General features: G+C 51.6%; 1 protein-coding gene across 1 annotated transcript in view; it reads right to left on the reverse strand.

Annotated features, from left to right (window-relative positions):
• Window positions 1-295: 295 nt before the first annotated feature.
• The window catches only part of SAFB2 (scaffold attachment factor B2), a 33202-nt gene continuing 18200 nt past the window's right edge, over window positions 296-15297 (reverse strand). Inside the window, exons 12-21 of the mRNA XM_082836823.1 lie at window positions 12874-13004; window positions 11493-11584; window positions 8563-8699; window positions 6664-6954; window positions 5533-5673; window positions 4316-4358; window positions 2836-2966; window positions 1089-1201; window positions 897-963; window positions 296-607 (exon numbers count right to left, since the gene is read on the reverse strand). Of these exons, the coding sequence (XP_082692949.1) occupies window positions 457-607; window positions 897-963; window positions 1089-1201; window positions 2836-2966; window positions 4316-4358; window positions 5533-5673; window positions 6664-6954; window positions 8563-8699; window positions 11493-11584; window positions 12874-13004 (1297 nt within the window). The 3' untranslated portion in view covers window positions 296-456. The remainder of the gene's footprint in view (window positions 608-896; window positions 964-1088; window positions 1202-2835; window positions 2967-4315; window positions 4359-5532; window positions 5674-6663; window positions 6955-8562; window positions 8700-11492; window positions 11585-12873; window positions 13005-15297) is intronic.

A 15297-nucleotide genomic window follows, 5' to 3' on the forward strand; every position in this document is an offset into this window, starting at 1 on the left:
ACAAGCTCTCGGACTCTGGACAAATGATCTGACCCCGCAGCCATTTCCTCACCTGTAAGATGGGGAGGTGCACAGCCCCACTTCATTGAGAGCTGTGAGAATTCAGGAACACGAGCCGGCCTCTGCTACCCAAACAAAAGCAGTGCCGCCGAGGGCTGACACTGCTCTCTGCTCTGTCATCACTGAGACACACACACAGCTGCGAACCATAAACTTTTATTAACGGAAAATGGAATGCCTCGTTAACAGAAACCCTGTCTTACAAATGGCAGAACAAGAACACATTTATTTTAAAAAAAAAAGAAAAAATAAGTGGATTCACATTGTATTAAGCTACAACACGGTGGCAGGATTTGCTTCTGTTTCTTAAAAGATTCCACAAGTTCAAGGTAACTCTGGCTAATAGACTCGACAGTACGTCTGCCTGCCTACCAGGACACGCGGGGTGGGTGGGCTCTAGTAGCGGCGGGTGAAGTGGGGGTATGGGTGGGGGGCGGGGTGCGGACCTCTGCTGCCCCGGTCCTGGCCGGCCACTCCTCCACCCTCGAGGCCTCCGGAGGGCACCACGTGAGCCTGGGCGTGCCCGCCGTGTGCAAAGCCGCCTCGCCTAGGAACAAAGGCACACGTTTGGCCCCGGAAGCACCTGTGTTCTCACTGTGTCACGTTGCAGCATAGGGCTCTGTGGCCTTTAGAGCCCCTTGGCTTTTTCCAGGTGAGGAAAATCATAACCACGGGTCGCATTCCGGGCAAGAGCGTTAGCTGCATAAGTTGCCAAGAGCTGCTTTGGGGGTTTGTTCTCAAAGCATTCGACCCCGAAAGTGGATCAAGCATGCAGAAAGGGAGAGGAAGTGAGAAGTGGGAACAAATCAATTTTATCCGCGGACAGTACTTCTTACCCCGATATTCCACCCCGACTTGCCACATGCCCTGGCCCCGAGGGCCCAGACAGGCCCCTCTCACCACCTGGAAGAGAAGAAAGAGTCTGCACTTGGAAGCCCTGGAAAAGCTGGCCCTCTGGAGCATGCTGGGACTGTGGCTGTCCCTCCCCTGGAGGCCCTCCCGACCCGCAGGCAGGGGTGAACCCATACCTTGCCACCGCAAGTGCTCCCGGCCCGCCGTGCCCGCATCCACTGTGCCCGGCCAGGCGCGCTCCTGATGCTCCTCCAGCCTCTGGCTGTGCTCCGCCCAGTCACGGCCACCCCTTTGCCAAAACGAAAGGCAGGTACACAATGGTCCCACTGTGCCTCTAACGTGAGGCTGTGACATGGGGGCTCTGGGGGCTCGTGCCCCACTGTCAAGGGTTTCTGAGAGAAGTGGGCAAAGAATGGCAACAGACACTTCCTCAAAGATACACACTTGGCCAGTAAGCATACAAGTAGGTGTTCAGCACAGCTACCATCACAACCACCTCACCCTCATTAGGACGGCTATTATCTAAAAGACAAGGACGAGTGTTGGTGAAGGTGTGCAGAAACAGGGATTCTCACAATGGGCTGGTGGGAATGTAAAATGGTGCAGCCTCGTTGGAGAACAGTGTAGTGGTTCCTTCAAAGCTTAAACACAGAGCGACCGTATGACCCAGAGATTCCACTCCGAGGTGTCTAACCAAGAGACCGGTAAACATGCGTTAACACGAAAACTCATACACCAGTGTTCTTAGCAGCATGATTCCGTAACAGCCCCGAAGTGGAAACCACCAAAGTGTCCATCAACTAATGAATGGATAAACAAAATGTGGTCCATCCACATACTGGAATATTAATCAGCCTTGAAAAGGGATGAAGCACTGACACTCGCTACAACAAGGATGCACCTTGAGAACACGATGCTCAGTGAGCGAAGCCAGACATAAAAGGCAACACAACACACTGTGTGATTCCAACTCATGTGAAACATCCAGAACAGGCAAATCCACAGGGAAAGAAGTGGGTTAGTGGTTGCCAGGGGGATGGGGAGTGACTGCTAATGGGGGTTTCTTTTGGGGGTGATAGAAATGCTCTGAAATGGACTGTGGTGATGGATGCACAACTCTATGAACTAACTGAAAGCCATCAAATTGCACACTTTAAATGAGTGAACTGCACAGCATGTGAATTATATCTCAAAAAAGCTGTTTAAAAACGGTTTCAGACAGAAACCCCGGGAGATGAAAATCCAAACATGGTACCCACGTGCAGGTGCCAACAGCCCCTGGAGGCCTACAGGAAAGCCTCCCGGCCCCAGGCTGGGTGTGGAAGGACGAGGGCACTGCCCGCCGGTGACCACCACTCCGAGGCCCAGGACCAGGAAGCCAGCAGACCCCCCACACCTGTCTGCAAGGGTGAGTGCACCTCAGTGCGTGCAACGCCTATGGTCTCAGGTGACAGCCCCCCAGTCACACGGTGACGCTGCACAGTGCAGCCTGTTGTCAGTGCAGGAGCTCGCCCATTTAAACTTAACGCAAATAGGACTAAACGACATGAAAGGACCCAGTGCTAAGTAGGTCGCTCAGGAAAGAACACTCTCATCTATCACACTGGCACTCCAGTCTTTGATCAACACCCGAAAACCCACCTAGAGGTGCAGCAGAAACTTGTGGTAGCCGTGACACCGGCCTTACAAACACCTAAAGACAACTTCAGGGGTGGGGTGGGGTAAAGCTTCTCTACTACTGATGGGGACAAGCCTTAGACGGCTTCAGGGCTGCCGCCTTCAGCAGGCAGAGCCCACACAGGGCCAGGAGGAGCTGTTCCAGGCGACCTGGCACGTACACACGCCCAGTTCACTTTCAGAGAAGCCAACCTGTCACCCGGTGAGGACAGTGATGCCCAGCCCCTCTGTGGCCTGCCCGCTAACCTGGGGGGAGGAGGCAGCCCCCGGCCCTCGCTCATCCTCTTGTCGGAGCCGTAGCCACCCCAGCCGTCTCGGGAGTCGCGGCCATGGCGCTCTGGTGGTCCTCCGTGGCCGTGGCGGTCGTCTGAGTAGTGCTGGAAGGCACAAGAGGGACAGGGCGACTCCAGTCACATGGCTCCCAGACAAGCTCGCGGCAGGCCTACCTTCTGGGTCTCGGAAACCTGCAGACCCTGCCTCAGCGCGCTGGGGTGTGGCTCAGCACCCCAGCCACCCACGAGGACCTGCCCAGGCCCCTTCGGGCACTTCCTGACCCCCTCCTTGAGAACCCCAAGCGCCGCTAAAGCTCCATCACTGGTGCCACACGAAGGGCCAGCAGTGGGCCCTCCCACCCATGAGCGTGGAGAGCCCCATGCTTCGGGGTCCACTGAGAAGAGTCACTCAGACCCGCCTTCCCTGAAGAGTCAGGGCACCTGCTCCTTGCTGGAGACAGGAGGGCCCTCCCCACACCCCTAGGGCAGGCCAGCGCCCTCAGAGCCCTCTCTGCTCATACTACTGTGGAGGCCTGGAGGAAAGTACTGAAGGCAGGAACGGCTTAGTACCCCTGGCCAACCAAGTCAGTGCTCAGGAAGCCAGCACACCTGGGGAGCAAGAGAGAATATAGCACTCTCTCAAAACCCACACCCCTGTTTTAAAAAGCCATGATTCTGATGCCGTCCCCCACCTTTCTCGTGGAGGCCTCCTCTGTTCTCTGAGCTGACACCCTAGGCACCTCTCACAGGGAACCTGCAGACTATGAGACACGGGGACCCATCCCAGTACCCGACACAGAGGAATGCCCCAAAACATGACCTAAATGACCCCCTACCAGGCCGCTAAGCCCCCGCTGGGACATCCCACAGTGCCTAGACTCAAGGCACTCCAAACATGTAGGCAACCTAGTATCTCTTCAATTAGTTTCTACTGAATAAAACGAAAAACAAACCCTACCTGTGTTAAAAAACAGACTCCAGACTCGAGACTTCCCTAGTGGCGCAGTGGTTAAGAATCTGCCTGCTAATGCATGGGACATGGGTTCGGGCCCTGGTCCGGGAAGATCCCACATGCTGTGGAGCAACTAAGCCTGTGTGCCACAACTACTGAGCCTGCGATCTAGAGCCTGTGAGCCACAGCTACTGAGCCCACGCACCATAACTACTGAAGCCCGCGTGCCTAGAGCCCATGCTCCACAACAAGAGAAGCCACCGCAATGAGAAGCCCGCGCACCGCAATGAAGAGTAGCCCCCGCTACTTCACAGCAATGAAGACCCAATGCAGACAAAAACTTAATTAATTAAATAAATAAATAAAATAAAATACAAAACACAGACTCACTAACCAATCATTTCTGTGCACATCTACTCACCGGCCAGAACTGACATCTCCACGCCCCACCCACCCCACAGAAGCAGGCACGCCCCTGGCCTGCTATCTGGCTTTTACTCACCTGCCCGTCTCGCTCTCCCATCACTGACCTTGAACCTTCCCTCCTGCAAAAAAGAAATGTCTCATTCCAAAGGCAGCTGATGGCTCTATACAACACTGCTGCAGACCACACAGAAGAGTTCCACAGTTAGAGTACTTATCCCCTTTTACCACATGAGAATTATAATTTACTGGCCTGAAAAAAAACTGCCTTGCAGCTTCCTCTGGGGGTAGGAGTGAAGTGGGATCCTAAGAAGGTGGGAACGAAGGTTTTACTGAACTAAAATCCCTTAGAGGGGTCCCACACCATGAAGCTAATGCCTATAATTTTATCTGTGGCCTGATGACAAGTCAGGTAATAAGCTTCGGCAGGTCCCTAACCTCTAGTCTGACCCAACACGCATGACTCACGCCACATCTGAAACCAATTCCGGCCATAATTAATTAAACCAGCTGCTTCTCAGCCTGTCTTCCCCACCCCCACCCCCCCAGCTCTTCCTTCCCAGAGCTAATGAGCAGGGAAATGGCTCAAGGATATGCAGCTCAGGGGAGCATGATGAGAAACCTAAAGAGAGAATTCTTAAACTGGAAAAATCGAGGGCTGCTTTTCTAAAAAACGAGATATAGTCTTCATTAAAAAGGCACTGGCAAAAGAAAAATAACCCACCCAGACCCTCGAAACACAAAGTAGGCCTAACAGGACCTCTGTCACATTCCGCAGTCAGCTCTCTTCACGTGGGCTGACGCAACCCCATGCCAGTCAGTGACCCCCGCAGATTGCTCAGGTGGGTCATGGCCTTTCTCTAAACTGCTTTCTCATCTGTGTGAACAAGGAGGCCGGGCCACACCCTCCTCAAAGCCCGGTGCTCCAGAGCAGCTTGTGCCAGTGGGAGAGACAGGGAGAAGTGTGGCCGTGGAGACCCCACAGGGAGCTGTGAAACCCAGAGCCCGGGGCCACCCCCAAGAGAGCTGAGCATGGGGGAAGCTGAGGTTCAGGTCCTGCACAGGGCCCATCCGTTCTAAGAGGACAGTGCATGAAACGTGCTCCGAAGTGCCTTCCCCCTAGACAAAGCCAGGATGCCGTACATGACCACCGATCCCAACGTCCTGCTCAAGGTCTGTTTCTAAATCCCACGTGTGACGGTCAGAGGCACCCACTAGGAACCTCACGAGTGCACCAGACATTAAGAGAACAGACGGAGACCGATCCCTGCTGCAGGAGTGGGGTGGGGCACTGACCTGTCAGCCACGTGCTCCTGGTACTGGCCCCGGTCACGGTGGTCAAAGTCGTGGAAACGGTGATCGGGCCGAGGGAAGTCTGGGCGATATCTGTCCTCCATGGCCATGCGCTTTCCCTCTGGCCAATAGGCGTCATCTCGCCTGTTTTTTTATTTTAAAAAGAATGCAAATTTCATTTATGAAAGAGAATGAGGATAAAAAGAAAGAGGGCAGAAGTGGGGAGGGGAGCTCTCTCTCCAGACCCAGTATCATTTAAAATGTCCCGCAGGGCTAAAATCTAAACATTCAATCATTATCGCTTTGATTTGATAAATTAAAATCCCCCAAACTGCCAAAAGGCATACTGGCATTCTCATCTGACAATCCTGAAAAAAGAACCGCTGTGAGCTAACTGTGTCACAAGGCTGTTAATACCTTGATCCCCACATGAGCTCAGATGCAAGTGCAATGAAATCTTTGATTCTCCTGGAATGAGGTTCCGAGTCACCACGTTCTCACCTCCTTGTCTGCTATGCTAACCTGAACCTCCCTCTGAGCTTTTGCAGAAGCGAAGGGAATTAGATCGGGTGATGGCCAACTATATACAACTCGGGATGGTATCCAATTATCTTCTTCCCGATTTTTACCAGAAAATTAGGCTCACAGGTGGTGGGGTGATGGGTGACCATCAATTAAGCCGCTCAGAGAAGCTGGAGAGCAATAAACCTACTTTCTGAGTGGGAAGGCAATCTCCTTCTCCACAGCACCCAGCCTCTCCCTCTAGGAGGACACACGAGCCTGACGGAGACGGCAGTGAATGCGGCATAACGCATGCTTGGTTGTCTCCTACCCACTAGACAGTGGTCATGCTCCACCAGGGGCCACAGTGCGAATAACGGGACGGCCTAGGCGAAAGCATCAAACCCTTCAGCAAGTGGCAACAATCAAGATTCTCTGAAGAATAACTCGGGTGGGGAAAAAACGCTGCACTGGCCACAGAGGTGGCAGCAAGGAGCCCTGCCCAAGCGTCCAGAGGCCCAGATTCTGTCTGAAACACCTCCGACTCCCTACGCTAAGGTGGACAGGAGCGGGGTGGCTCTTTCAACGTCAGGGGAAGCGCCCCATCCCCCCGCTCTGGGCCGGGGGCCTTACCGCCCAACGTCGTAGGGCCTCCTGAGCACCGACCGCCGCTCCTGCTCGTAGCGCAACTGCTCCTGCTGGTGCCGCAGCTCCTCGCGCTCCCGCTGGATGCGCTCCTGCTCCTTCCGGCGCTCCCGCTCCACGCGCTCGCGCTCCCGTTCCAGCCGCTCCCGTTCCAGCCGCTCCCGCTCCAACCGCTGCCGCTGGCGCTCGAGCTGCAGGCGCTCCCGCTGCAGCCGAGCCTTCTCCTTCCCCTCGTGGAGGGCGTCGAGGCGCTGCTCCCTCTCACGCTGCTCACGCTCTCTGGGGGAACACAGGAAGGCCGCCCTGACTTCCCAACGTGGTGGCGCCCGGCCATCGAGACGTCGTCCTCCGAAGGAGTCTGGAACCTTCCAGCTCCCGGATGGGAACTGGCTCACCCCGGGCCTGGCTGCCCCCTGCTAGCTACTAGGCGGCAGGCACTAACCGGCTCCCTGAGCTGCTCGATCGGCCAGAAACCCCAATCTCCACACTTTCCCTTTCTCCTAACAGCAAAGCTGGGGTGAGCTGGGAGGGAGGGGGTGATGACGAGCAGACACAGAGCCTCAGGTCCAGACCAGGAGGACCTGGCTCAAAGAGCACCAAAACAAAGCCATAGCTAAATAAAGGTCAGGAAAGTAAGAAAAGCAAAGGATAATTGCCACTCTGAAGCTGCTGGGCACGGAGAAAACCCTGGAGATACGGATGACAGTAGCTTTCCCTGAAGAGGGACAATCAACACTGTCTTTTTGTCACCCCTCCCCTCTAAAAGGCTGTATTTTTTTTTTTTTTTTTTTTTGCGGTACGCGGGCCTCTCACTGTTGTGGCCTCTCCCGTTGCGGAGCACAGGCTCCAGAAGCGCAGGCTCAGCGGCCATGGCTCACAGGCCCAGCCGCTCCACGGCATGTGGGATCTTCCCGGACTGGGGCACGAACCCGCGTCCCCTGCATCGGCAGGCGAACTCTCAACCACTGCGCCACCAGGGAAGCCCAAGGCTGTATTTTTAATAAGCACGTCATTTTGAAGGGACCTAAGAGGGGTGGGGAAAGGAGAAGGCCAGTCACCAGCGAAGGGGACGGTGGTCTCATTTATCAGCCACCGCACACCAGGAGCTGAGCGGGGACTGGGGAAACCCATTCTGCTCTCTTCACACCCTCCCACGGTGCCTGGGAAGGGTCCAAACCAAGGGCAAGCCAGCTGGAAGCAAAACATCTCCAAATGATCAAGAAATTTTTACTTGCTAAACCCCATATGCAGAGGCTGAAATCACACTGTTTTGGAAAAGCAAACTGGAGAAGTTTCTACATGATCTGCCTTAGCTCAAGAAAGTTTCCCAAACACTGCAGTATCACAACTTCACTGGGTGACGTTTAAGGGAAAATGACGAGGGAGCTCTAGACAACCTGGTGTGAAGCCTGCTTCAACAAACCATCTCCTCAGCAAAGGGGCACAGAATTGCTGTGGGACCACTGCTGCCTGAAAACGCCACGAAACGCAGACGTCTCAGGAGCAAAGATGTGAATCACAGCTCTAACAGGCCAGCCTGTTCCTGGGCTGCCATGTTGATCTAATTCACGTGGAAGGGTTTGGCGGCAAAAACTGAGGCCTCAACCCTGGAGACCCTCTACCAAAGCCACAGGCAGCGTGGGTCCGCTTGCTACCTGGTCCAGGGTGCAACTTCAGCCAGAGGAGATGCTGCCGAGCAGGAACGGGCTCTGATGAAATGTCACGGGACTACCATGGGCCAGTGTGAACGCCCCCGCCTTTCGCTCTCAGAGGAAACACACTAGGAGGCCAGTGAGCCACAGCCACACAGGCGACTCGCTTAGGAGGAAGAGCAACCCTCCCAAGAGGAGACCACGGACCCGCCGGCCTCGCTCAGCCCCCACTCACCGCCGCCTCTCTGTCTCTCGGATTTCCCGTTCCCGCTGCCTCTGGCGCTCTCGTTCCCTTTGCTCTTTGATTTTGTCAAAGGACAAGATGTCTCTCTTCTCTTTGCTTTCCGATTTGCGATCCTGACTCTTTGAGCTCTGTTTACCAAAATTGGTTTATTAATGTTAGGAAAATGCTGACAACAGATGCACGACGCAAGTGGAGTATGCACATCTGGACTAGACTAAGATCCTTCAATCCCACGTAGTTTACAGGGAGGCCCCAGCACAGGCCGCCTCACACCGCCATCTGAGTTACGCTGCTAGAGTCTTGCTTTCAAAGGGCATTAATGGCAGAAAAAAGGTGGGGTGAAACCTCAGCAGTTTTTCTGCAGCAGCAGAGCCAAGCGCTCTGCATTATCTAAAGCAAAACGAGGCTCCCCAGAGGCACAGGGCATGTGCGCTCGATGCCCGCAGCAACCCCTTCGTTCACTGGGGAAGCTGTCAAAGCAGCTGTCTAGACAGACAGCTGGAGGAGGGGCTGCGTTTTTCACTTCTCAGCTATTGGCTCAGGCCTCAGGCAGGTGGCCTCAAAACAGAACCAACCAAAGGCACTTGAATGTAAAACAGCACTGCCAGTAAGGCAGAAAGTACCAGTGGGCAACTTCTATGCTCTTACATTTCTGGGAGAAGACAGGAAACAATGACAGCCAATACCCATTTCTGAGGCTCTCAAAGGCTGGGACTCCCAAACTGGCCACAAGCAGACTCTCCCAGAAGTTTTTACGTAGCTCAGAACCCAGGGCCTCCTGCAGACCCGCCACCTCAGAATCTCCAGGGAAGGGGGGCCTGGGAGACACTATTCAAAAGCTCCTCAGCTTATTTTCTTAATTCGCTCACTAAGGGGCAAAAAGGTCAATGAAAGACAAAGCAATCCAAAAGAAAGATAGGCAAAGGAGGGGGACACAGAGGACACCCTCATTACAGGGACAGATCTGCAACCCAAAACATCGCCATTACCCTCAAGATGGGCAGAGCTGAGAGTCTGATCACACACACTGCAGACTGGAGTGAGGAAGGGCAGATGCCCTATGTTCCGAGGTACGGATGTGATCTTCTGGGGAGGCCAGCATGGCAGTGGAGGTGCCGAATCCGACTCCAAGTTCAAGCCTGGCCTCGGCCACTTCCTAGCAGCCCAGCACACGCTACACACTCAGTGAACCTAAGTATCCTCTATAACCTTTCTGAAGGGCACTCTGATAGTATCTATCACAATGAACAACATCCTGGCGGCTTTGGACCAACACTGCCAACAGGCGTGCACGCAAATGTTGCACTACAGCCATTTTCAATAGGGGATGTGGAAACAACCAAACGTCCGTCACCAGGGGACTGGTTAAAAATGATCAAGGTGCATCCGTAAGCTGAAATGATACGAGCTTTACAAGGAAAAGGACACACACCACCACCTGGATGGATTTCAGGGACATCACGCTGAGGGAAAAGGCCAATCTCAAGGTCACAGTTGCACGATTCCATTTATACACTTGCTCACAACGACAACATGCTGGTGATGTAAGACAGGTTAGAGGTTTCCCGGCGCTGGGGATGGGCTGGTGGGGTGGGTGTGACAATAAAGGGATACCAAGGAGGAGATCTTTGTGCTGATGGACTAGTTCTGCATCTGGACTGTGGTGATGGGACACAAATCTACACGGGTGACAAAATGTCCTAGCACTGTTCACACCCTCTATGCCACCCTCCTGGCTCTGTGACTGTGCTACACAGTTACACGAGATGGAGCCACTGGATGAGACCAGGTGACGGGTTCCTGGGCCTCAATTTCCTGTGAATCTGTAATTATTTCAAATTTTAAAAACATTTTTTTAAAACTAGAAAAAGCAGAACTGTATGTCTCAATACACAAAGCTCTCCAAGACATCACATACAAAGAGGTGTACAGCAGCCAAGTTATGGGAAGACCCTTTCCCCATGGCGTTTCAGAGTGTAGACACATGTGCCGCATGTGTAATGCCCTTTGAGGGGAGCCCATGCAGAGCACAGGCTTCTGCTTCGCTTACCTTGTATCTTTCTATGCTACATGTATGTTCTAATCAGGCCTGCGTTATTAGTTACTGTTTTAACATCAGAGTTATTTGGGTGGTAACATTATAGGCCTTTTTGGGTTTTCTTCTCTAGATTTCTCTGTATTTTATGATTTTCCTATAGCCCAGAGGAAAAACAGCATTAGGAACTGCTGCTTTATAGAATCCCAATGTTCATTTCAAAATTAAGTCTCAAGACCACAAAGTGTTCTTGGATGAATACTGTTAGCTCTGCACTCACTAACACAGCATTACTCTCCTCATTAACCTTTTAGTTAGAACCTTCAGCTGGATGCAGAGGGTTTTGTTTTCCAGAGTAGAAGCAGCAAAATGGACAAGCAACTAGCTTGTCCAGCAGCATGGCCCACAGAAGCGATGGAGCTCATTCTCTGATAACATGGAAGACACCTGTTTTAGGGTGGACTCTACTTTTCTTTTTGGTTAATTTAATAGGAGACTAGAAAAACTAAAGAAAATAAATAAAGTACTATTAGATTAAACAAAGAGTAGAACCTGCCTTCCAACTTGACAAGCCCTGGGTCTTGCCCATTCCATCCAACTTGTGAATCAATTCTCCTTCTAGAAAACAGTATAACCTATAACCTAACAGGACCGGCAAAGGGTCAACACATTTATGGGGAGCAAACACAGTTAAGTATTGTTTTGAAATAAGTTTCAGAACCTAGTTCGTGCCTGTACATATACTCTAAATAGTTAATACGCCTTTTGAGTTCTTTTTCTTAACACTTCAAAGGTGAAACAACGTTGTTCTTATACTGCAAATCCGAGTGGTTGTTAAACCACCATCAGAACTAGCTAGACTTGAGAGGGCAGAAGCGATACTTACTCTCTCCTTTGACCTGCTTGTGGTTTTCACACTAATGACAGGCTCCCCTTTCGATTTATCCATCACAACTGTTCGTTCCATGCCTCTGCTTCCTTCAGGAGAAAACACAGCCACTTACGAAATCATGCTGACCCCCCCCCAGCTCCTGACCGCAGGCAGCAGCCCCACCAACCGGGGGTTCTGGACACGCCCTCCAATGACTGCTGATAAGCTCTGGAGCCTCGGCGTCCCATCTCTCTCCCCTCTGTGACGTGAGGTCAGTGACGCCCACATGGCAACAGCAGGTCTGAGGTGGACGGGGCACCCCAACAGGCCTTTGCTCGTCTGGAATGAAGTGGTGTGATCTGTTCACACCTTACGGCGTAAACGGGAATTAAACTGCATTCTGCAACGTGGGCACAAACACGTCCCACACTCAGGCCTCCTTCACCCCCACGCTAAACCCCAGTGGCTCCAGGGATCATGCACTTCGACGTGCATTCCTCCCACAGGTTCTGGAGAGCTCTGCAAAACCCAGGCCCCTGTGCTGAGTCAGACACGGCCTGCCAGCTCGGAGGGCCCCGCGAGACAGGTGGGCTCTCCTCATTCATCTACTGCAATAAAGGCTTCCAAACTGATTTTCCCCTCAATGAAATGGTAAGCAGGCTCTAACCACCGGAACAATTACTGATTTACGGAGATTTACAATACTGAAGGAACATTCTAAAAACACAGTGCTCTTGAGACTGCTGGTAAATTACTCCAAACACTTGAGATGTAACTTGTAATGTGCCGTACCAAATTCCAAGGTTCCAGAGGGTTGGGTTGTTTCTGTTTTAAAGGGAGTGGAGGGCATATGTGTGTGGGGGGGAGCGCACTGGTTTCACTTTTCCCCACAAAACTTTCTGTGGAGTCTCATGCAAACCTGAAGGTGCATTGCACAATAAACTTTTATAATGGGTATAGATGCTCTGAGGTTTTAGTTTTCTCTACATTTTTTTCTTTTTCTTTTTTTTTTTTTTACTTTATCTGATTTTAACACAAATGCAGGAAAAACTCGATGACATACGTGCAGAACTGCATGGAATTAGTCACAGGAACCAGGACACCTCGCTCTTGCAACTCCCACATTCTATTCTACCGGAGACTCAGGAAAAGCCAACACCCAGGTCACTGAGCCACCAATAAACACAGATCCCGACCAGAAAAACTACAGATTTCTGATGTTGTGGAGAAACCCCTTTTGGCCATTTCATCACCGGAGGCTGTCCTCTAAGAGCTTCCTGCACACAGAACAGCTCAGCAAAAGGCACCAAGCCTGCTGGGCCCTCACTCCATGCAACCCGCCTGCCGCCCTTGCCGCCTCTTCCCTTCTCGTGAACACTCCACAGACTCTCATCACCTGATCTGGTGACTCGGGACCGATTGGCTGCTCCTGGTTTCAGCTCATCTTCATCTTTTTCTTCCTTTTTAATGTTTTCAGGTTTTCTTTCCTCCTTCTTCTCCATCTTCTCTTCCTTCTTAATTACAGTTCTGTTTAGAAACATGGTGATCACACTTGAGGTCCTGAGATTCTCACAGGAGTAGCTCACACTCAGACTTCTACACAAAGCAAACCCGCCCGCTGCCAGTTGGAGGGAAAAAATTATTTGAAAACTGTGGTAATGATAATACCCTCTTTAGATACAGCCCCTTCCCACTTAAGTTACCTGCCACATCTAAAAACATGCCAGATGAAACTACAGGCTCGTGGGGTGTCTCCCCAAAATGCCAGATGTACCAGTGTGTAAAGAGGCCCAGAAGCAGACATGAGAAACACTCCAATTATACAGGAAAGCTTGTTAAAAACTAACTTCAAATGTTTCATCTTGTATGCGTAGAATATTACTTTCAAGTTTTATAGGGAAAAACACTTTTTCCAAAAAGCAGAGTATAAGACAGAATGGAGGTACAGTACAAGGAGGGGCGGTGCCTGCTGCAGGAAGCCCTGGGCCCCCCACCCAGACCAGCCCCCCACCGCACCTGGTAATTTCCGCACGCTTTGGGGGAGGCAAAATGGCACGTGAGGTGCCAGCAAATATGGAAACTGCTGGTGCCATTTCAACTGAAGGCAGTCTCATGCTAAGCAGTCAAACAAATCGTCGCTGCCATTCAAACGTGTCTCCCACATTCCCTACTGCTGCTTGTCCCCGGAGTTAAACTCCACACTTACAAAATGCCCATTGCGTGGCAGGGTCCAGGATGGGAAATCCAGGCCCTATGGGGTCCGCTAACAAGCACCACCTGCCCTCTCTTCCCACCACCCAGGCAGAGCTCGGGGTGGCCGAGGAAACCTCTCCCAGATGCCCCTCAGCTCACACTTCCTCCCTCCTAAACTTCCACAGCATGACGCTTTAAAACTGTATCTATTTTGAGAAATATTCAATTTCAAAATGAAACAAAATAATAACTGATGGTGTCTATCAGAACTGAAAACTGTAAATGTTTGTAACATACTGCTTTCCCTTTACGACACAAAACACTCTGGACACAGCCACCCCTGTGACAGTCTCCATCCCTGTGACAGCCACCACCAGTGCCTTTACTGTCAATTGTGTGGCTCCACCTCTCCTGGCTTCACTCGCATATTCCCGTAACCACGATGCCCTACAGTGATGCTCTAGGTTTCTTAAGACTGACACAGTGAGACAGTCCTCGTGTGCTGCTCTACAATGCCTTTCACCGCATGCCCTGCCGGTTGGGTTGTGTGGACACACGCACAGATCTGGGTCCTTTCGACTGCTGAACCACAGCCCACTGTTATTTACCCGCTTCTCTTCTGACAGATTAGAGACTGCTTCCGCTCACCACCTGACTGCAAATAAACCCCAGAAACCATCTCTGACGTGCCTTTTCCACTGTTCCGGGGCAGCACCCTCTCCCTCCCAGTAGCCTTACAAAATATCTTGAAAGGAGACCCTTCCTACTTGTTCTGGACTCCTAGACACAAATGGACTTCTTGATAACACTAACTAAGTTAAAAACCAATTTCTTTCTTTTTTTTTTTGCTGCGCCATGCAGCTTATAGGATCTTAATTCCCCAACCAGGTTTTGAACCTGGGCCCTCGGCAATGAAAGCACAGAGTCCTAACCACTAGACTGCCAGGGAACTCCCTAAAAAGCAATTTCTAAAAAATATATACATAGGGAAAAAAAGACCAGAAGAATAGATACCAAAAGTGTCAGCCCTGGGTAGTGGGATTATGCTTGACATCTGTGTGTACTTTCCAAATGGCAATTACATAAAAACTCATCCAAGACAAGCAACCTCTTTAGGAAAAGCTTCTCTATGTCACTTAAGCTGACTACCAAACCTAGAAATTCTTAAAAACGAAAGGTCAGGGACATCCCCAGTGGCGCAGTGGTTAAGAATCCCCCTGCCAATGCAGGGGACACAGGTTCAAGTCCTGGTCCAAGAAGATCCCACATGCCGCGGAGCAACTAAGCCCATGAGCCACAACTACTGAGCCTGTGCTCTAGAGCCTGTGAGCCATAACTACTGAGCCAACATGCCACAACTACTGAAGCCCACGCGCCTAGAGCCTGTGCTCCGCAATAAGAGAAGCCACCGCAATGAGAAACCCACACACCACAACAAAGGGTAGCCCCCGCTCTCCGCAACTGGAGAAAGCCCAGGCAGCAACAAAGACCCAATGCAGCCAAAAAAAAAAAAAACCCACAAAAGGTCAAATGAGGGTGTTCAATGAAGAAGAGAGTAAGATTAAAAACGAACTTTAAAACGCTCAGCCTCCTACACAAACCACTTGAAAGCAGTCTGGTTTCATTT

Source organism: Leucopleurus acutus (genome assembly GCF_964270905.1).
Source record: "Leucopleurus acutus genome assembly, chromosome: 3".
In the NCBI taxonomy this organism is placed as follows: Eukaryota; Metazoa; Chordata; class Mammalia; order Artiodactyla; family Delphinidae; genus Leucopleurus; species Leucopleurus acutus.